General features: G+C 37.4%; 2 protein-coding genes across 2 annotated transcripts in view; both read left to right on the plus strand.

The window, feature by feature from the left end:
* The window catches only part of LOC149562982 (Tetratricopeptide repeat (TPR)-like superfamily protein), a 231,449-nt gene that overhangs the window by 23,139 nt on the left and 186,128 nt on the right, over window positions 1–22,182 (plus strand). The window lies entirely within an intron of this gene.
* On the plus strand, window positions 12,329–13,823 carry LOC149562983 (uncharacterized). Its single transcript, XM_089826420.1, has 3 exons — window positions 12,329–12,857; window positions 13,006–13,130; window positions 13,322–13,823. Exons 1-3 carry the CDS (start codon window positions 12,338–12,340, stop codon window positions 13,646–13,648), a joined length of 972 nt encoding a protein of 323 aa, XP_089682546.1. The 5' UTR covers window positions 12,329–12,337; the 3' UTR covers window positions 13,649–13,823.

Genomic DNA, 22,182 nt, shown 5'->3' on the forward strand with positions numbered 1-22,182 from the left:
GTGAATATTTTAATTGTCTTATAAATGTGTTGACGTGGTTAGCTCATGATAGTTCCTTGGTGTTCCCTTGCTTGCCTAGCCATTTTGCCTTAGCCATGGTGGTCAAGACTCATACTTGTTGGCTTGATGGTAGGTGGTGCCCTTGTGCCCAATTCCTTCTATGACAATGCTTCCCCCCCTTCGCCATGTTACTACAAGTGAAAATTTATTATGGTAATAACATATTGCTCATTATTTTACGAATTCAAAATTATCATAGCATGTGATCATATGAGCCACCTATTTCCAATGCATACATCATTGTAACAATTAACCAATATTCTAATTATTACAATAATAGATAAGTCGTCTATTATTAGTTAATGGTTATCTATTGTAAATATCTAGTTTAGCTTTAGTTTGCTTTCGTTTTTTGCTTTCTCTAGAATAGGATGTTTCTATTCTCTACGATTGTTTTCTAAGGAAACATCGTTTTATTCTTTTGTATAAATTGACCTTACGGTCTTTGTTAATAACAAGCAAGTGTTTACCAATTACTTCCATAATATGGTATCGGAGCCTAGACTTCAAATTTTTTCGAATTTTATATATTTTCTTTCGAAATTATATACTCCAAAAAATTTTCGAAATTCTTTTTGAAGTCTTTTATGTGCTTCGTAATACCTAGTCACGGCTAGGGTTTTAGAGAGAAATTTGTGAATTCGTTTGAAAAAAAGGCGTATTTTCGTGGGCTTTATTTCTAAAAATCGCAATCTACAAATCAATGATTTCTTGGGCATTATTTTTTCTTGGGCATTTTGGTTTGTGTTGTTCCTGCAAAAACGCCTTTGTTCTGGAACAAATCGGACATCTTTTTGCTCGCAAACGTCCTTTTTTTTGCCATTTTTTACCTCCATGGCTGCCGTTTGTATTTTTTTCGAAACCCTAATTTCTAAGCTTGGAAAAATATTTTGATCACATATTCTTGGTGGGTTTTTCGAGAGCTCAATTGGGTTGTCGTTCGTTTTTTCTGGGTGCCTCGATTTTTGTGCCTCAATTTTTGAGCCAACGGATCCAGAAAACAACAGCATATTCTTTTACAGGTTTTTCGAGCTCTCTTCTGGGTCACTCTAATTTTTCTGGGTATTCCATTTTTTCCTTGAAGAACGTGCCTTCACAGATTTTCACAGTTTTTCATTAAAAAACGTAGCACGACATCTTTGACAAACATTCTACTCGAGCATAACTCCAAATTCAATGGTTGAAATTATGGTACCTGGAAGCATCGGATCATTGCAATTTTTGAATATCGGAACATTGATCAACTTGTTCTTGGTGTTACGAAGCATCCGACTTCTCTGGGTCTCGATCAAGATACATGGGATTTGAATAATCGAGAGGTAGCGATGCTACTAAAAATTATCCATGGCTGATGATCAGCTTTCTCAGATTCCATCTGGCAAGACAGCTGCTGAGATCTGGACACATCTCAAAGGTCTTCATGGGACTTACTGACAAAAGCAGAGCCTTCTTTCTGAAAAACACTCTGTTTTCTATTGTCATGGATGAGCGCACCTCGCTCCAGGCACACCTGAATTGGATTTAGGAAATTCGTGATGAGTTACTTGCCATCAGTTGCAAGATGGAGGAAGAGGATATTGTGGTTATCACTCTTCAGAGTTTACCAAAATCCTACGAGCATTTTATTGAGACTCTCAACATCTCATCTTTTGGTGTTGATTTGAAGTTCACTGATCTCTGCACCTTGTTGCTTCAGCAAGATCGGTGGAAACAACAGTTCGATAGCAGATCCAGTTCCACCTCCATAGAGCAAGCCTTTGCTGCAAAATCCTTTTAGAAGGATAAAGGCAAGTTTCAGTAGCCATCTTAGCAAAAGTCTTCTACTCCAGCATCAGATGGTTCCTGAAAGAAGAATATTCAATGCAACTATTGCCACAAGTTTGGTCACATGAAAGTTGACTGTCGAAAACGCTTAGTTGCACAATCTAAGCAATCAAGTTCATAGCTCAAAGCGAACGGTGCAGAGCACACTGAGTAGGTGGAATTTTCCTTTTACACCTTCATGGATAAAAAGACTTGCAAATCATGTGAAGTTGTTTGTCTAGTACATTGATTCAGGTGCCTCTTGTCATTTCACTTACTGGAGAGATTGGTTTATTGACTACCAACCTTATTCAAACTCTGTTATTTTTGGTGGTGGATAAGAGTACACAGTTGTTGCCAAAGGCAATATTCAGATTCAGTCTGTTGGGAGGAATCTCATATTCCTTGATGTATACTATGTTCCAGGGATGGAACTAAATCTACTCTTAGTTAGTCAGTTGCTGCGACATTCTCCACACTTGGCAGTCACCTTTAGTTCACATAAGTGCACAATCATTGATCGAGTGACTAAGTCTACTGTTGCAGTGGGTCTTGAGGATCATAGTCTTTTCAAACTTACTGATTCTGCTAATTCTTAGGACTTAGCTATGGTTGCTCGGCGGTCTTCTGTCAACACACTTTGGCATCAACGATATGGGCACTTAAATGTCCATTATCTCTCATAGCCATCTTGGGATGAGCTTGTTCTTGGCTTGCCAGAGATTTAGACTCAACAACTTGGAGTTTGTGATGCATGCCAGGTTGGGAAGCAACATCGCACACCTTTCACTAGTGGTGACTCATGGCGAGCTTCTTAGGTACTTCAGCTTATACGTGCCGATATCTACTGCCCTATGGCCACTCTTTTGGTTTTTGGGTCCAGGTATTTTCTGTTGTTTGTTGATGATTTCAGTAGAAAAATGTGGGTATATTTCCTTAAAAAGAAATTAGATGCATTTCCTGTATTTTAGAAGTTTAAGCTTTTAGTTGAAAAAGAGTTCGGCAAATCTATTATTACTCTTAGATCAGACAATGGGGGGGAATTTTGTTCTAATGTTTTCTCCAGCTTCTTGGATACACGTGGCATTAAACGCTAGTTAACCACACCCTGTAGGCCACAACAGAACAGTGTAGTTGAACGTCGGAACAGAACAATCACTGAGATGGCTTGATCCATGCTCAAACACACATGTTCCGAAGCAGTTAATATTGCAGTTTATCTATTGAACCGGTCACCCATAGTGGCGGTCAAAGGTAAAACTCCATAAGAGGCCTGGTCAGGTCGCAAGCCCAAAATCAGTCACCTGAAGGTTTTTGGCTCCTTGGCTTTTGTTTGGATCCTTGATGCGTCACACACCAAGTTGGATGTCAAGAGTTAGAAACTCATGCTTGCTGGATATAGCAATCTTCACAAAGCCTACCGCCTGATAGATGTTGAGACATCTCGTCTCATCTATAGTCGTGATGTAGTCTTTGATGAGCAGGGGGAACCTTTCACGCCTGTTTCTTCTGTTCTTGATTCAACAGACTAGCCTATGCAGGCTCATGATTTGGGAGTTTGGCTTCCATTAGGTCCACCTAATGGGAGGGCTTCGGTAGCTCCTTCAACTCTAGTTATACCAGTGATACCTGTACAGGTACCTCCGGCTTCTCTCGCAGGATCACCTCGCTTTGTAGATGCTTCACTTGAGTTTGATCTAGATTCTTCTGACAAGGAATGTGATCATCATACATCTCTTGATACTCATGTTGGTCATTCTCCTATCCGGCTTAAGTGGTGGGCTAAGACACTTGTTGATCTTCGTGATGATGAGCTCATTGATGGGAGAAGTGCTCGAAAAAAAAGAAAAACTACAGATTCTGTTAACTTTGCTCTCATGGCTAACATTCACAGTGTGTTTGAACCTCAAACATATTTCGAGGCTAAAGGATTTCCAGAGTGGGAACAAGCCATGCAATCTGAACACTAGAGCATGCTGAAGAACAACACTTGGGTCCTTTCTGATCTTCCAGTAGGGAAGAAACCCATTGGCTGCAAATAGGTTTACAAAATCAAATACAAATTGGACAGTACTTTGGACAAGTACAAAGCTCGTTTAGTGGCAAAGGGCTTTTCTTAGTGTCAGGGCATTGATTATGAGGAGACCTTTGCTCATATTGCAAAGTTGAGCACCATCAGATTAGTCCTAGCCATGGCAACACAATTTGGTTGGAAGGCTCATCAGATGGACATCAAGAGTGCTTTCCTGAATGGTGACCTCCATGAAGAGGTCTACATGACGCAACCTCCTGGTTTCAGGGTTGTTGGTAAAGACCATCAAGTTCTTAGATTAGTAAAAGCTCTCTTTGGCTTGAAGCAAGCCCCTCGGGCATGGTACATAAAAATTGACAAGTACCTCAGTGATCAAGGCTTGAAGAGGAGTTCTTCAGACTCAAATCTGTACATCAAGACTACTGACAGTGACATCATCCTTTTGGTTATTTATGTGGATGGTTTGATCATCACTGGCAGTTCGACATCTTTGATTCAGGGAATCAAATAGAATTTATGCCAATCTTTTGATATGACTAACCTTGGGCTCATGCATTGTTGCCTAGGTGTTGAAGTTTGGCAACAATTTTCTGGTTTATTCATCTCTCAGTCCAAATATGCCAGGGCCCTGTTAGACAAATTTCGTATGCAGGATTGCAAACCTGCATCTACACCTATGGAGAAAGGTCTCAAGTTATCTGCAAAGTCTGATTCTCCTTTAGTTGATAATACTACATATGGGCAACTAGTAGGCAACCTCATCTACCTCTTTGCTACTAGGCCTGATATCGGCTTTGCAGTCAGCTATATTTTACGCTTTATGACAGCTCCTAAGGCTGAGCATTGGATGGCAGCAAGGCGTGTGCTTCGTTATGTGAAGGGCACTTCAAATTATGGACTTCTGTACTCTCGAAGTTCTAATCCTAAACTCTATGGGTTCACAGATTCAGATTGGGCAGGCTTTGTTGATGATAAGAAGTCAACCTCTGGATATGTGTTCAGTTTGGGATCCGGTGCAGTCACATGGAGCAGTAAGAAGCAACAGACAGGTTCTCTCTCCTCTACAGAGGCTGAATACAGAGTGACTGTTAAGGCAGGATGTGAAGCTGTTTGGCTTCGTCGGATGTTTGGGGATATGCAGATGTCACCAATAGGATGGACTACTAGTACTGTTTGTTGATATCAAGTTAGCACGAAATTCAGTCTTCCATGAATGAACCAAGCATGTGGATGTTTACTGTCATTACATACGACAAGTGGTTGAAGACTGGACTATAGATTTGCAGTATATTCCTACCACAGATCAGACTGCAGACATTCTTACCAAACCTCTTGGTCTTGATAAGTTTGGCAAATTCAGAGGACAATTTGGTGTTCTAGATAGTTTAACCATTAAGCGAGGGTATTACAATAAATAGATAAGTCGTTTATCTATTGTAAATATCTAGTTAGCTTTAGTTTGTTTTCGTTTTTTGCTTTCTCTAGAATAGAATGTTTCTATTCTTTACAATCATTTCCTAAAGAAACATCGTTTTATTCTTTTGTATAAATTGACTTTCCGATTTTTGTTAATAACAAGCAAGTGTTTACCAATTACTTCCGTAATACTAATTGCCCATGAGATCATGAGTAACCAACACTTCATTTTGACATGAAGCCATAACAAATAACTAATTTAACCAACCACTCAACATCGCATGAAGCGTCAACGACTATAAAGGAACATTTAAAATTGAGCCAAAAATTGGGATGTAACATTAATCACAGAGGTTGTGCAAGCTGGGTGGAAGAACAAGGGCCAAACTTCAGAATTTTTTTTGTGAAAATTGCATCATAAACACCCAAAACGCTGATGCAAGCCCGATTTGCATGAGAAAACTGCACACAGATCAGCAGAAGGTTGCGGCATTCAAAAAAAAATGAAACAATCACGCCTGCAAACAAAATATTGCTGCGATTTATAGAGATGAAGTCACGAGTTCTTTGAAAAGAACAAGGGTTGCTCTCATATCATGTTAGGGTAAATCAATGTTGTTATTATTAGTAAATAGAGGAGATGTGAGCTCCTTATATAGACAAGGACAATGTTTCTAAATGAAACAATCGCCAACAAAAGATAGAATATGAAAGTTCCCTAAACAAACTAAAGACGGCTAGTTGGCTATCAAAGAAACATTCTATTATCCTAATAAATCCGACCCTACACGATGTCAGCATTGCATAAAACACAAACCATATGAACCAATAACTACAACCTTGACACTGTAGGTCACATCTATTTGATTGGTATAACCACCACCACTAGTTCCTTGCTTGTGGCAGCTCACACCAACATAACTTTACTCTTGATTGCTCACCCCTTGTGCCATCTTCTAGGAGATTACAGTAATCCCAGATTGCTTTATATGAACTTCAGCTCTGCCGTGTGTGCTTTTGCATGACCACTTTTACTCCAAAAACACTAACCACTTATGTGGTTGTGAGTTCTTCGAATCTCTTGAAATAGTTGTCACAACACTGACACATATAAACCAAAATATACAATGCACTGCAAAACCTGCAACATTTTAATCATAAACAAATTATTATGTCTTCTGTACAATGATGTTAGTAGTTTCACTGCATATTACTGATAATAAGTATGTAGACAAACTTTTGTTGCGAAGATTCTCTGCAGGTGAATATCACCCAGGTCTCAAAAATGCCAATCCAGCATCTCATCACATTTGCAACCTACTGAAGAATTCACTTATAACCCTCGAGTTGACTCATAACCCTCGAGGTATGCTGTGATGACAAATTACTTGGAATCTACAATATTGTATGAGGCGTGCAGAACAAGCTCTGACATTATCAACATTTTCGACATAGGGAGCTAACTTAGACCACATGGTCTATTGATTTTTATACCTTATTTGTTCTCCTTTCTTGTTTAATATTTTGTTTTTCATTCATTTGCAATTGAGGCATTTTTTATACTACATCAATTGTTATAAGGATTTTGCTTATAATACATTAATGATTAAAGCTCAAACAATTTATGGTCTACATCCGTGGATACTTATGCATCTGGATTAACTGCTCCTTGATAGTACATTAGCATTCCCTTGCTTGCCTAGCAGATTTTCCTTAGCTATGGTGGTCAAGACTCATACGTATTGGCTTGATGGTAGTTGGTGCCCCTATGCCCAATTCCTTCTATGGCAATGCTTCCCCCCCCTTGCCACATTACTGCAAGTGAAAATTTATCGCGGTAATAACATATTGCTCATCATTTTATGACTTCAAAATTATCATACCATGTGATCATATTAGCCATCTATTTCCAATTCATATATTGTCGTAACAATTAACCAATATTCCAATTTCCAATTGCCCATGAGATCACGAGTAACCAACACTTCATTTTGACATGAAACCATAATGAATAACTAATTTAACCAACCACTCAACTTCACATGAAAGCCTCAACGACTATAAAGGAACATTTAAAATTGAGCCAAAAATTGGGATGTGCCATTAATCACATAGGGTGTGTGTGCTGGGTGGAAGAACAATGGCCAAAATTCAGAAATAAATTGCGAAAATTGCAACATAAACATCCAAAACACTGATGCAAGCCCTATGTGTGTGAGAAAAATGCGAGCAGATCAGCAGAAGGTTGCAGTATTCAGAAATAAATGAAACAATCATGCCTACAAACAAAATATTGCTGCGATTTATAGAGATGAAGTCATGAGTTGTTCGGAAAGAACAAGGGTTGATCTGATATCATGTTAGGATAAATCAATGTTGTTATTATTAGTGAATAGAGGAGATGAGAGTTCCTTATATAGATTTGCAAGGACAATGTTTGTAAAAGAAACAATCGTTAACGAAAGATAGAATATGAAAGTTCCCTAAACAAACTAAAAACAGCTAGTTGGCCAGCAAAGAAACATTCTATTACCGTAATAAATCCGGCCCTACATGATGTCAGCACCGCATAAAACACAAAGTGTGCCACTGTTGCACCCATATTAACCAATAATTACAACCTTGACACTATAGGTCACATCTATTTTTTTGGTATAACCACCACTACTAGCTCCTTGCCTGTGGCAGCTCACACCAACATAACTTTGCTCTTGGTTGCTCACCCCTTGTGCCATCTTCTAGGAGATTACAGTAATCCCAGATTGTTTCATATGAACTTCAGCTCTGCTGTGTGTGCTTTTGCATCACTACTTTTACTTCAAAAACATTAACCACTTGTGTGGTTGTGAGTTCTTTAAATCTTTTGAAGTAGTTGTCACAACACTTACACATGTAAACCAAAATATACGATGCACTGTAAAACCTGCAACATTGTTATCATAAACAAATCATGATGTCTTCTGTACAATGATGTTAGTAGCTTCACTGCATATTACTGCAATAAAGTATGTAGACAAATTTTGTTGCGAGGTTTCTCTCTAGGTGAATATCACCCAAGTCTAAAAAATGCCAATGCATATGTCATCACATATGCAAACCACTCAAGAATTCAGTCATAACCCTTGAGGCATTCTGTGATGACAAATTGCATGGAATCTACAATATCGTATGGGGCATGTAGAACAAGCTCTGACATTATCTGCACTGTCGACATAGGGAGCTAACATAGGCCATAATCTTTATTGATTTTTATACCTTATTTGTTCTCCTTTCTTGTTTAATATTTTGCTTTTCATTCATTTGCAATTGAGGCATTTTTTATACTACATCAATTGTTATAAGGATTTAGCTTATAATACATTAATGATTAAAGTTCAAATGATTTATGGTCTACATCCCTGGATACTTAACTGCTCCTTGATAGTCCCTTAGTGTTCCCCTGCTTGCCTAGCCGTTTTCCCTTAGCCATGGTGGTCAAGGCTCATACTTATCGGCTCGATGGTAGGTGGTGCCTCTTTGCCCAATTCCTTCTATGGCAATGCTTCCCCCTCTTTGGCATGTCACTGCAAGTGAAAATTTATCATGGTACTAACTTATTGCTCATCATTTTACGAATTCAAAATTATCATAGCATGTGATCATATTAGTCATCTATTTCCAATTTATATATTGTCGTAACAATTAACCAGTATTCCAATTGCCCATGAGATCACGAGTTACCAACAATTCATTTTGACATGAAACCATAACGAATAACTAATTTAACCAACCACTCAACCTCACATGAAAGCCTCAACAACTATAAAGGAACATTTTAAATTGAGTAAAAAATTGGGATGTAACATTAATCACAGAGGTTGTGCGAGCTGGGTGGAAGAACAAGGGTGAACCATGAACAAGGGCCAAAATTCAGAAACAAATTGTGAAAATTGCAACATAAACACCCAAAACACTGATGCAAGCCCTATGCGCATGAGAGAAATGCGTGCAGATCAGCAGAAGGTTGTGGTATTAAAAAAATGAAACCATCGTGCGTGCAAACAAAATATTGCTGCAATTTATAGAGATGAAGTCATGTTCTCTTTGAAAAGAACAAGGGTTGCTCTGATATCATGTTAGGATAAATTAATGTAGTTATTATTAATATAATAGAGGAGATGAGAGCTCCTTATATAGATTTACAAAGGACAATGTTTCTGAAAGAAACAAATTGTTAACAAATGATAGAATATGAAAGTTCCCTAAATAAACTAAAGATGGATAGTTGACCATGAAAGGAACATTCTATTATCCTAATATATCCGACCCTACATGATGTCAGCACTGCATAAAACACAAAGTGTGCTACTGTTGCACCCATATGAACCAATAATTACAACCTTGACACTATAGGTCACATCTATTTTTTTGGTATAACCACCACTACTAGCTCCTTGCCTGTGGCAGCTCACACCAACATAACTTTGCTCTTGGTTGCTCACCCCTTGTGCCATCTTCTAGGAGATTACAGTAATCCCAGATTGTTTCATATGAACTTCAGCTCTGCTGTGTGTGCTTTTGCATCACTACTTTTACTTCAAAAACATTAACCACTTGTGTGGTTGTGAGTTCTTTAAATCTTTTGAAGTAGTTGTCACAACACTTACACATGTAAACCAAAATATACGATGCACTGCAAAACCTGCAACATTGTTACCATAAACAAATTATTATGTCTTCTGTACAATGATGTTAGTAGCTCCATTGCATATTACTGCAATTAAGTATGTAGACAAACTTTTGTTGCGAGGATTCTCTCTAGGTGAATATCACCCAAGTCAAAAAAATGCCAATGCATATGTCATCACATATGCAGCCTACTCAAGAATTCAGTCATAACCCTTGAGGCATGATGTGATGACAAATTACGTGGAATCTACAATATCGTATGGGGCATGTAGAACAAGCTCTGACATTATCTGCACTTTCGACATAGGGAGGTAACATAGGCCATAATTTTTATTGATTTTTATACCGTATTCTCCTTTTTTGTTTAATATTTTGGTTTTCATTCATTTGCAATTGAGGCATTTTTTGTTCTACATCAATTTTTATAAGGATTTAGCTTATAATACATTAATGATTAAAGTTCAAATGATTTATGGTGTACGTCCCTTGATACTTATGCATCTTGATTAACTGCTCCTTGATAGTCCCTTAGTGTTCCCCTGCTTGCTTAGCTGTTTTCCCTTTGCCATGGTGGTCAAGGCTCATTCTTGTTGGCTTGATGGTAGGTGGTGCCCTTGTGTCCAATTCCTTCTATGGAAATGCTTCCCCCCTTTCGCCACGTTACTGCAAGTTAAAATTATCATGGTAATAACATATTGCTCATCATTTTATGAATTCAAAATTATCATAGCATGTGATCATATTAGCCATCTATTTCCAATTCATATATTGTCGTAATGATTAACCAATATTCCAATTGCCCATGAGATCACAAGAAGTAACCAACACTTCATTTTGACATGAAACCATAATGAATAACTAATTTAACCTACCACTCAATCTCACATGAAGCCTCAATGACTATAAAGGAACATTTAAATTGAGCCAAAAATTGGGATGTAACATTAATCACAGAGGTTGTGTGAATTGGGTGGAAGAACAAGAGCCAACCATGAACAAGGGCCAAAATTCAGAAAAAATTTGCGAAAATTGCAACGTAAACACCCAAAAGACTGATGCAAGCCCTATGCGCATGAGAAAAATGCGTGGAGATAAGCAGAAGGTTGCTGTATTCAGATAAAAATAAAACAATCATGCCTCCAACCAAAATATTGCTGCGATTTATAGGGATGAAGTGAAGATAAGAGAAGCTTATGAACAAAAATTACACGCCCTACACATTCAGGGGGTGGCACACGCAAGTGGAAGTGCAATATATGTGGAGCAGAATGGTTTGGCAGCATTACAAGAGTTAATTCACACCTTCTTTTTTGGAGTGGCTATGGTGTGAACCCATGCATGTTCTTATCAAATCCTGAGAATGTCAGATACAGAATTGAAGTAAATAAACTATGGGGCATTCCTGATGATAGTGTTGTTCCAGTGCCTAGATCTTTGTCTGCCAGGCAACAGGTACAGCATATACAGCAGTTACAGGGGCAGCGAGATAAATCTACTCGTATCTTGCATCAGAGAGCAGGGACTATGTCACCTACACCATCATTCTCCTCACCTACACACAGTTCAGCTAGGGACAGCAATAGGGGGAAACGAAAAGCAACTTCAAGTGGTACTGATAGTAACCCCATTGCTCATTTATTTAACATGCATGCAAGGGACCGGTTAGATGATGCTGTTGGTGATTTCTTCTTTGCCAATGGCATCTCTACACATGTGGCTCGATCTCCCTATTTTGTGAGGATGATTACCATGGTAGTGAATGAGGGAGAGCCATCATATGTGCCACCAGGTGACCACAAGTTGAGGACTGCAGTGTTGGATAGAGCCTATGACAAGGTTGGGATCTTGATGGAGCAAATGAAAGCATGTTGGATGGACTCAGGTTGCAGCATTATCATGGATGGGTGGACGGACATTAGTCATCGTCCACTCATCAACATTATGGTTACATGCATGGAGGGCCCATATTTTTTGAAGGCAGTTGATTGTTCAGGGCATCGTAAAGATGCTGATTTTCAGTTTCATGTGCTTAGGGAAGCCATTGAGGAGGTTGGACCACAAAATGTGGTCCAAGTTGTGACAGATGCAGCACATGTGTGCAAAGCTGCAGGGAGGCTTGTTGAGGCAGCTTATAGGCATATTTGGTGGACTCCATGTTGTATGCATGTCATGAACAATGCACTCAAAGACATGGAGAAAATAGAGTGGATTAGAAAGGTGGTTAATGATGGGAGAGAGGTGCAAATGTTTATCTGCAGTCACCATACATCACATGCACTTTTCAGGAGCTTCGCAAAGAAGCAATTCCTGAAACCAGTTGAGACCAAGTATGCATCATATTATATTCTCTTGGAGAGAATGATTGAGTTGCAAGAGCCATTGCAACTCATGGTTATGACACAAGAATGGAATCGATGGCCTGAGTCCAGAACAGAGCAGGGGAAGAGGGTAAAGGAGACAGTGAAGAGTGATCAGTTTTGGAGTGATGCAAAATACATAGTCTCCATCATTACTCCAGTGTTTCAGGTGATCAAATATGGAGATGCAGATTCACCTAGCCTTGGAGAGGTTTATGAGTGCATTGATTCCATGCTTGGGCAGATGAGGGCTGTTCTGCGTGAGAGAGACCCCACTCTAGCATTCTATACGGAGCACATTGAGCCTATCATTCACCGCAAGTGGGAGAAGTTGAACACTCCTTTGCACATGGCTGCCTATGCATTGAACCTGAAGTGGTACATACCTAGGCTTGGTAGAGTCACACCACTTCAGGATGATGAGGTGAAGAATGGGTTCTTTCGATGCATTGCCAAAATGTATGATACTGAGACTGCTAGTGAGATCCGTACCGAGTGGTCCGAATTTGCTAGTCTTTCAGGTAATCCTTAAATCTTGATTCAGTGCTCTAAACTCTTTATAATTATAAGTTCTTTTAATAATTAATTGTTACTTATAAGTTATAACTTTATTTAAGTTATTTATAATTTTAATATTATGTTGTAAACTTTAAAACTTGTAACTTGTAGGATACTCGGATATTGCAAAGGTGGATCTCAAAACCATGGCACAAAAGAATCCCATTTTGTGGTGGAAATGTCATGGGTCACAAAAGTTAAAGATCACCTCACTAGCCATTCGACTGCTTTCTCAGGTTTGTAATACTAATAACTAATTCCAGACCTTTACAATCTTAACTTGAAGAGTTTTACCTTGCTGATTTTAATTTATGATTCATTGATTCAATAATTATTAATCATCGATTTACCATTTATCATTTGTTACAAATTGTATGAACATTTGTTTGTAACTTGTAAATTGTAACTTTCAACTTTGTTATCTCAGGTGTCTAGCTCCTCAGCTGCAGAGAGGAATTGGTCTACCTATAGCTTCATTCACTCTGTTAAGAGGAATAGACTTACCTCTAAGAGAGCGGAGAAGCTGGTTGCTGTACATGGTCACTTGCGGCTCAAAGATCGCAAGACACGCGAGTACAAGGAGAGCCCTGCAGAACGATGGGATGTGGAGCCAGAGGATCCAACTCAGATTGATGAGGATGCCGATGCAGAAGCCAATGTAGGGCTAGTTGGTGTTCCTTTAGAGGATCAGGATCTTACCCAGGAGGAGTCTAGTAGTTCCAGTGATGAGGACTTTGGCATAGGGGATGATTAGAGAGCACTTGAGAATCATCCATTCTCATTATTGGCATTTTGTCATTTTGTTGATTATACTCATTTTGATATGGCTATGATACATTATTATTATTTCACTGTTTCATGCTATTCAGCTCATTGTCATCATGAGCATCTTTATGATATATGATATTCATAAAATCATATTTGAACAATGAATTTTGAATCTTGCATCTTGAACTAAGTCAATTTGTCAAATGGTCATTAGTAATAGTAATGGTTATGAAATTTCAAGTTTCAAGTTTGAATTTATGGTTTGTGAATCACATTTTAATTTTCTCTATTCATTGTAGTCAACTATATTTGATATGTTAATGTTACATTGTTATATAATATATTGAAGTATCATTTCATAATTAGCATTTTCAATCATATATATTAATAATATTATATATATACTATGCAACCCCCTCCCCCCACTCTCTCTCCTCCCCCCCTCCTTTGAACCCCCCCTCCACTCCCCCGCCGCCGCACCCCCGCCGCACCCTTGCCGTCCCCAAATTGAGGCTATTTTTTTCCCGCACCCAAAACTCGTCCCGACGTCCCCCCGCACCGCTGCACCCCCGCTGGGGTAACACTGATATTTTCCAATTACTTCCGTAATATGGTATCAGAGCCAATTCTTTGAATTTATTCGAAAAATATTATTATTTTTTTGTTCAAAATTATCAGAACAATATTTTTCGAAATTATTTTCTGTGCTATCTACTTTTTACGACCATTTTTCTGCATCTGCCATTTTATGTGGTTTTTTTGCAGTAGGGCCGTTTTCGTTCAAAACCCTAATTTTCTATACCGGATCATTTTTTTTATAGATTCTTTGTGGGTTTTTTGAGATCTCAACTGGGTTGGCGTCTGTTTTTTCTAGGTGTCTCGATTTTCGAGGCATCAGATTCAGAAATTGACAACATATTCTTTCTAGGTCTTTCAAGCTCTCTTTTGAGTCATCCTTCAAATTTTCTGGGTCTTCCGCTTTTTTGCCTTAAAGTACGTGCCTTCAAATTTTCACTCTTTCACTGAAAAACGTGCTATGGCATCTCTGACTAATATTTTGCTCGAGGGAAATCAAAAGTTCAACGGTCGCAATTATGGCATATGGAAATAGTGGATGCTAACCATCTTTGAATATCGCGACAGCGATAAGGTGGTTTTGGGTACTACAACTCAATTTACTCAAGCTAGTCCTGATCTAAGCATTCTGATTTGTAGCCCACAACGAACAGTCTGGAGCACTATGAGCAGACAAAATCTGCCTTTTATGCTTTTTGACAACTTCGTGCTATGGATAGATTAACCATTAAGGGAGGGTATTATGATAATAGATAAGCTTCCATTATTAGTTAATGGTTATCTATTTGTAATCTATTGTAAATATTAGAATGTTTCTAATATTTAGTTAGCTGTAGTTATTTGTTAGCTTTCTTTAGCTTTCTTTTAGCTAGAATAGAATATTTCTATTCTTTACAATCGTTTCCAAAGGAAACATAGCTTTATTCTTTTGTATATGTAGACCTCTCGGTCTCTGTTAATAACAAGCAAATATTTTCCAATTACTTCCATAATACTAACGTAGACCACATTTTTTATTGATTTTTATACCTTATTTGTTCTCCTTTCTTGTTTAATATTTTGTTTTTCATTCAATTGCAATTGAGGCATTTTTTATACTACATCAATTGTTATAAGGATTTAGCCTATAAGACATTAATGATTAAAGTTCAAACGATTAATGGTCTACATCACTGGATGCTTATGCACTTGGATTAACTGCTCCATGAAAAACTTTGTACTCATAGCTGTATATTATGGATGATGTGCAATTATTTTCTCTATATATTTGGTATATGATATTGTGATGTTCTTGGCATATGAATTGCTCACGAGGCTTGTTGTAACATCTATTACTCTATAAACAAATAAAATAAATTTTACTGTACTAATTGCAAACTACTTCCAATTTCACAAGAGCATGTAAAAGTGACAACTTCCAATAGCAACTACCTTCACATGAAACTGAAAATCGACTTAGTAATTTGAGATGCTTTATGGGAAAGTAATTAATGATTTACCAAATAACTTAAACATAATAGAACCTGTTCATGCTGATCGTATCACTTGATCCTTTCCAGAAGGTTCAAACATCAAGGGCGAAAGAGTATCATTAGGGTTTTTTACCACCTAACCTTGGCTTTTTCCATCGCGACTGTCCCTGTACAACTTTCTAAGGATGTAACCCATCCTAGAAGTACATGAGTAGGGTATCCATTTTCTTGTCATCTAAGACTTGGTGTAGAACCCACAACTTGCATAACCAATCAACCTAAAGCCACCCTTGCCGACTAGGTGACCTTCCTAGCTAGATGTTGCACTACTGGTCATAGTAAAAACATACACTGCTCGTAGCATAGTATCACCTTGGCCAATGTTATTATAAGTACAATGGCATACCCAGTGCAGTCAATGTTGTTAAATTCTGAACCTGAATATCTCAGAATTAACTTGCAGAAAACTTAAAGGCACGCAAACAGATAACACAAAATTTTATTCTGAGAAAACTCTTCAACTTGAGAGGAAAAACCCAACCACACCCTAAAATTATTCTTTATTGAATAATCGTGTAGTCTGAATACAGAGCTCACAAGCTTAACTAGAAAATGAATCCTTCTCTGAGATTGTGAACACTTAACAATCACACATAGAATGCCTTATTACAATCATTTATGCAAGACTAATCAAAATTCACATATGATAATTACAGAGAATGACCTCAACAGAGAGTGTGCAGAACAACTTAAAATGATGGTTCATTCTTCAAACCAGTCTTACATCTGGATGTCGACAGGAATAATATCCACCTACATTAGACTAGGAATCATCTGTCACACGGGAATTCCAAGAGACATTAAAACTGAAGCCACAATGTCTTTTTAATCACCGTCAGCAGTTGCACCTACATGCCAACAATGAATACATCCAGCCTGAAAATACATCCAGAAAAACAATGAATATTTCCTTCACAAAGAATGACCACATGCATGATAATCAGAGAATGTATAGCTCCAGCATTACAGATTTCATGGGATACTGCAAATCTCGAAGACAACAATTAAATAAATGCTACATCTCTGAGTGACTTGTTGAAAAATGAAAACTCTGACAACAGTTGGAAGATATGCTGTTTCATTTTAAGGACTCTTCATAGAAAGGATGACTTTAGTAGTTACACCAAGTTCCTTTATATGCAAAGTGGTGACTCTTAGTTTATGAAAGAGGGACCTTTTTGGAACACACACATGGCCTTTCAATTTCCAACACTGAAGACTCCTCATGGTCTTCAAGAAGCATGCCTCTACATATGGAAGACCAATCATAAAAGAAGTCCCTTCGCTGCCTGAGCATGAGTAAGAATTAAATAACGCAGCGGAGAACCATAGAAAATCTCTCAACCATAATGTTGATGCAATCACAGGTGTGCAGATATCTCCTGCAGCTACTAGACTTTAACACATGTCACCACCAATCATATTCCATGTACCTCCTGGTCCATTTCATCAGATATTCCAACCCAAATGACATGGTGTCATGTCCCCAATTTAAGATAGAATAATAATAATCAATACAATATTATTAATTAAACAATAATAATAAAATCATATCAAAATATAAGAATAAGAAACTATAGTTAAAATTATATAATTTATTACCAATAAAATAATATATAGTGTAGGATTAAAAATAATTAAGTAATAATAAAATTATAATGAATGAATAAATAAATATTATTAAATACAAGAGAGAACATTGTACAAAGTATGTTAAACTTTCTAAATAGGATTTATTTTTAATATTAAATGATAATAAATAATATAATATAGAATAATATAAATTAACTAAATCTAATGAAAAGTCAAGAGATATATAATGAAAAGACACGACTCCTTCAAATTAAGATATAAATATAGAATAATATAAATTAACTAAATCTAATGAAAGGTCGAGATATATAATGAAAAGACATGACTCCTTCAAATTAAGATATAAAAGGGAGGGGAGTTCATTTTAAAAGAGAAGGGAAGAGGAGTGGAAGATAGAATTTAAAGAAGTATAAATGGAAGAGGAAATGAACGCGAAGAAAACAAGGAAGTTACTTTCAAATAGCTGCAATGATGTGACTCTTCGAAAGGGTTGTAATTATGAACAGCTGTGACTCTTCAAAAAGATTGCAACTATGAAGTGTTGTGTCTTTTCAAAAGGAATGTGATTATGAAGGGTTGTGTCTTTTAGTAAGGATTGTGATTTTTCAGAAGGATATAGATGATAAATGAAATAAGATTTACAAATTACCATTGAATAATAAAAAAGAAGAAGAATTGTATCAAAAGGAAAAAACAGAACAAGGTAACAAAAGTGATTTAATCACATACCTCTTGGCATATATTTAATGTTTTTGTTATATATATGAGTAGGTCATTAACAATTCAAAAAGAATAATAATTGGATGAATATTGTGCTCATTAAATGAATAATTATTTTTTATAAACTCCCATAGTACCAATGTAGGGATTGTGCTTAACTCTATATAAATGGGTAAGATGGGATTAATAAAGTCTCATAGTGCCAGTGCAGGAGGTTTGTATATCCTCCGTATAAATGGCTAATAGTGCTAGTGCGAGAGGGCAACAGTCCCAGTATAAATTGCTAGATGAGAATGATACCTCATAGTGCTAGTGCAAGAGGTTAGTACAACCTTCATATAAATGGCTAATAGTGCTAGTGTGAAAGGTCAATATAACCCTTGTATAAATGGCTATACGAGGAAGATATAATGGCCAAAATACTTTGATGATGTCAACAAATGCATATGTGATTGTCCTTGTATAGAGGATGCCTTGTTGGTGCAGGGGCACCTTGAAACACAAGGCCCTCACCATTTCAATTTTGTTGTGTTATGCTCCAAGAGAGCTTTTCTAAGTAGAATAAGGGTCAGTGGACTTGGGTGTGTTAGCTAGGGTATTGGAAGTCATGAAATGTCCTTAAAAGAGTCACTAAATGACCTTAAAGTCAAAGCATTCCTTGCTATAGGGCAATGAGTAACTTAAGGTACTCACCTCTAGCCTAGGGAAGGGTCCCTAGCATGGAAATGCTAAGGGATAGCACAATTAGCAAGTAAGAAGTGTTAAAATTTGCAAGCAAGAAAAATTGCAAAAGTTGCTATATTGCAATTTTGCAATTTTTGCAAGAAAATGCTGATTTTCCTCTAAAAACATGGAGAAGGTCGATGCAAGCCCTAATATGAAGGGGAAAGATCTAGGAGGAGACATAAATACTTTCAAAACCCTAAAGTAGGCAGAAGTTAATGTCATTTGTACGGATGGCAAGCTGTAGCATATTTTTGCTTGTAAAAAGACTGAATTTCTGAGTTTAGAAGGCTTTTAAACACTGTTTTTGTGTGCTGTACTAGTTGGATTCATAGATAGGGTTAGTTAGGACATTTTTGCTTCAGTAAGTTTGTTTTGTTTGTACTTTGTGTCATAGTTTTAAAAATCTTTCCTTTTTAGACAGTCTGCTGTCCTCTTCCAGACAGTTTGACTTGAAAATGGTGTAACTCACTATCCCACCGTTGGAATTGTACGGCCTTTTGGGGATAGTGAGTGTACATAGTGTATTTTATCATGGCAAAAGCAGGGGCCCTCAAAAGCATGGGAGGCATTTTTAAACTCTTGCCCTAGGTGAGCCAGAGCATGCTTGGCTAGGGAAGAATTAGATAACAGAGTTTATTTTATGCAGGATTGTGGAGATTTCTTGCAGAGCGAATGTGGAGGTTGAAAAGGGGTGAGAGGAGGTCCTTTGGGTGGAAGGACAAGGTTCCACCAATCCATTTTGACACCTAACAAGACCAAACAGCATTGTGACCTTGTAAACCCTCAAAAACCCTCAAATTCAGCATAGGTGTTGTACGGCCATTCTAGGGTCTAAAACCTAGAAAATCTCAAAGCACTCACAATGAGTAGAGGTCCATGAAGGCCATTTGGCTCGGTTAGTTGAAGAAATTGGAGAAAATTCCTATTTTGTAGGAGAAATAGGGCTAATTGGGGCTCTTCCTTGGAGCCCCGTTTTGAAGAAAAAGGGTGAAATTGGTAGGAAGCCTAACCATAGAGAGTTGTTTTAGCATACCAAAGGAGTACATTGCAAGGTTTTGTAACTCCTCCATGATCCTGCAAGGTGGTTGTGAAGAATGGTCAAAAAGACCTAGCTTAGTTGGAAGACCTTGAATACTCTTCATCTAGTATGGGAACCTGACAGAGAACAAGCAATGACGATTGATCAAGATAGTGGAGTAGGGTTTACGATTGGTGGATCTATGCTTGAAAAAGGTCCTATAGGTCTATTGGGTGGATATTTTGTAACCGATAGTTTTGGGTAAAAATTCAGTCGCAAAATAGGATGACCAGCCACAGCGTGTGAGACAGAGTCTCTCCTACCTTAAAGGGAAGGCTCCCCCTTCTCACCATTCCTTGGATCAACTCAAGGTAGGCAAGAAGTTGAGAGATTTATAAACACGGTGTTACTATTATCCTTTCTTCTTAACTTTCAAGAAATGATCCACTTACTCATAGAGCGAATAATGGGCGAGGTGAATCTCTAACTATACTTCTATCAAGAGCTGGAAACAGTGATACTGATAAACTTTTACTGACTCAAAGGCTAGCTAAAATGTACTAGTTTGGCGCTAAGTCCGGTCGTACTTCTATATGGAAAAAGTTTTACAATTAGGGCACAAAGATTCCTAAAAGTGAGAACAATCTAACTATTTTGCGAATTAAGACGAACATACAAGCTACAGACAAAGCTTATAACTATGGATTTTCACAATTTTTTCTAGTCAAAGCTTGGGCTTCAATTGTTTCTTAACTCTTTTCTATCAATTCACAAGATACAATATCAATAACAAAAGATAGTTCGAATCAAAGATAACTTGAATGAATTATAGACAACGCTTACAATTCATACAAGTGACAATTTCATTTAATCAAAGTTAAGTCTCAAATGCTCCTTTGTATTCACTTTCTCTCAAAATAATGTTCACACAAACAAAGTTCTGTTGGCACAATTTCTCCAGAGCTCTCTTGCATAAAGATAATGATGATTTTACAATGAGGGGGCACTCCTTTATATAGGCAAAGAAGTTGAGAAAAAAGGGGAGGAAAAAGTGGGAGCAACTCAACCAACTTTGACCAAGTCTAATTATAGAAACTAAAAGGTTACATGCAACTGCACATGCAACTCATATTACATCTTTTGCATACATGCAATTCACATTACATGCAATTACACTTTTTCATGTAATGCATTCTAAACAACTATGAAATAGAAACTATACAACAATCTTAGAGATTGCTTCTTCATGCCTTGAATTTCACAATGACGTCACGCACTGTGGGAAGATCAGCAATCTCCATAATCTTTGATATGGCTTCAATTCTCACTGCATTTTCATATGCTGATTGCACAACTTTGGAATTTGCTGTTGTATTCTCTTACAAGTGTTTTCAAGGATTTGTACAAAACAAACTTGTTCATTGTGTGTGAACCAAAATATTCGGAATCTACATCAGCATTGATCCTGATTGTATATTCTGAATTCACCCTCTCTATTGCCAAAAGATTACCAAGATTATCAGTAACACGGCATCCCAATTGCTTCAAATCACAAGGTTTGTTTCAACTGCTTGACAATCTTCAAGAGCCACTTCAATTTTGTGATCAACTTTCTTAATGTCTCTTCCTTGTAACCAATGAGTCCTTGAAATCTGAAGAACATTTCACATGACAGAAGAACATCACATGAGAGCATTCAGATCTAATTTTATCATCTCATCCCAATCCTCAAGGATTTCCTTCAAGTTGTCTGCTTCTTGAGTCAAAGAAGAAATTAAGCTTAGTTCCATTTTGTTCATCTCTTTAACATGCTTTAAGAACTGCAAGTGTTTCTGTGATAGCTCGAACTCCTTCAGCAATGATTTCCTGTATCCAAGACTTAGCAACTTCAATCAGCCTTCTCTCTTTAGAGGTTTGTGATGTAACAATAACATTATGAGAAGATTGCTTCTGGATGACTTCATTCAAACGAGATATCTGCTGTTTCAACTGATTCTTCTTTTCCCAAAGCTCATGATTGCTTTTTGATACATTTGTCAATGCATCTTGAGCATTTTGTAAACAACTCAAACGAGATTGCTTTCCAACTTCAACCTTAGTAAACTTGTAGTCAGAACGGGTAAGCTCTTCAACAGGTTTATCTACTAAGGGCTCAACAACCTCAACATATTTGGTTTTGTCAGAATCAATCAAAATTCTGGAAACAATCTTATCTTTCAGAGATTTGGATTTAGTCTTCTTCATAGGGAGATCATCAGGAGGGACAACCACCTTCCTTCTCTTTGTTAATATTCTACTCAACCATGCAGGTAGGCTGAAACTTTCATCCGTAGAAGTAGGCACAGTGGAGACCAT

This window comes from Cupressus sempervirens, chromosome 4, assembly GCF_028749045.1.
Source record: "Cupressus sempervirens isolate cs-2001-9-10 chromosome 4, ASM2874904v1, whole genome shotgun sequence".
Classification (NCBI taxonomy): domain Eukaryota; kingdom Viridiplantae; phylum Streptophyta; class Pinopsida; order Cupressales; family Cupressaceae; genus Cupressus; species Cupressus sempervirens.

What these genes read in the sequence shown, in the direction of transcription:
- LOC149562983 (XM_089826420.1), top strand. Translation starts at nt 12,338, where the DNA reads ATGATTGAGTTGCAAGAGCCATTGCAACTCATGGTTATGACACAAGAA. An exon ending in CGAATTTGCTAGTCTTTCAG is followed by an intron (nt 12,858 to 13,005) that starts GTAATCCTTAAA and finishes TGTAACTTGTAG; the next exon opens with GATACTCGGATATTGCAAAG. An exon ending in CCATTCGACTGCTTTCTCAG is followed by an intron (nt 13,131 to 13,321) that starts GTTTGTAATACT and finishes TTGTTATCTCAG; the next exon opens with GTGTCTAGCTCCTCAGCTGC.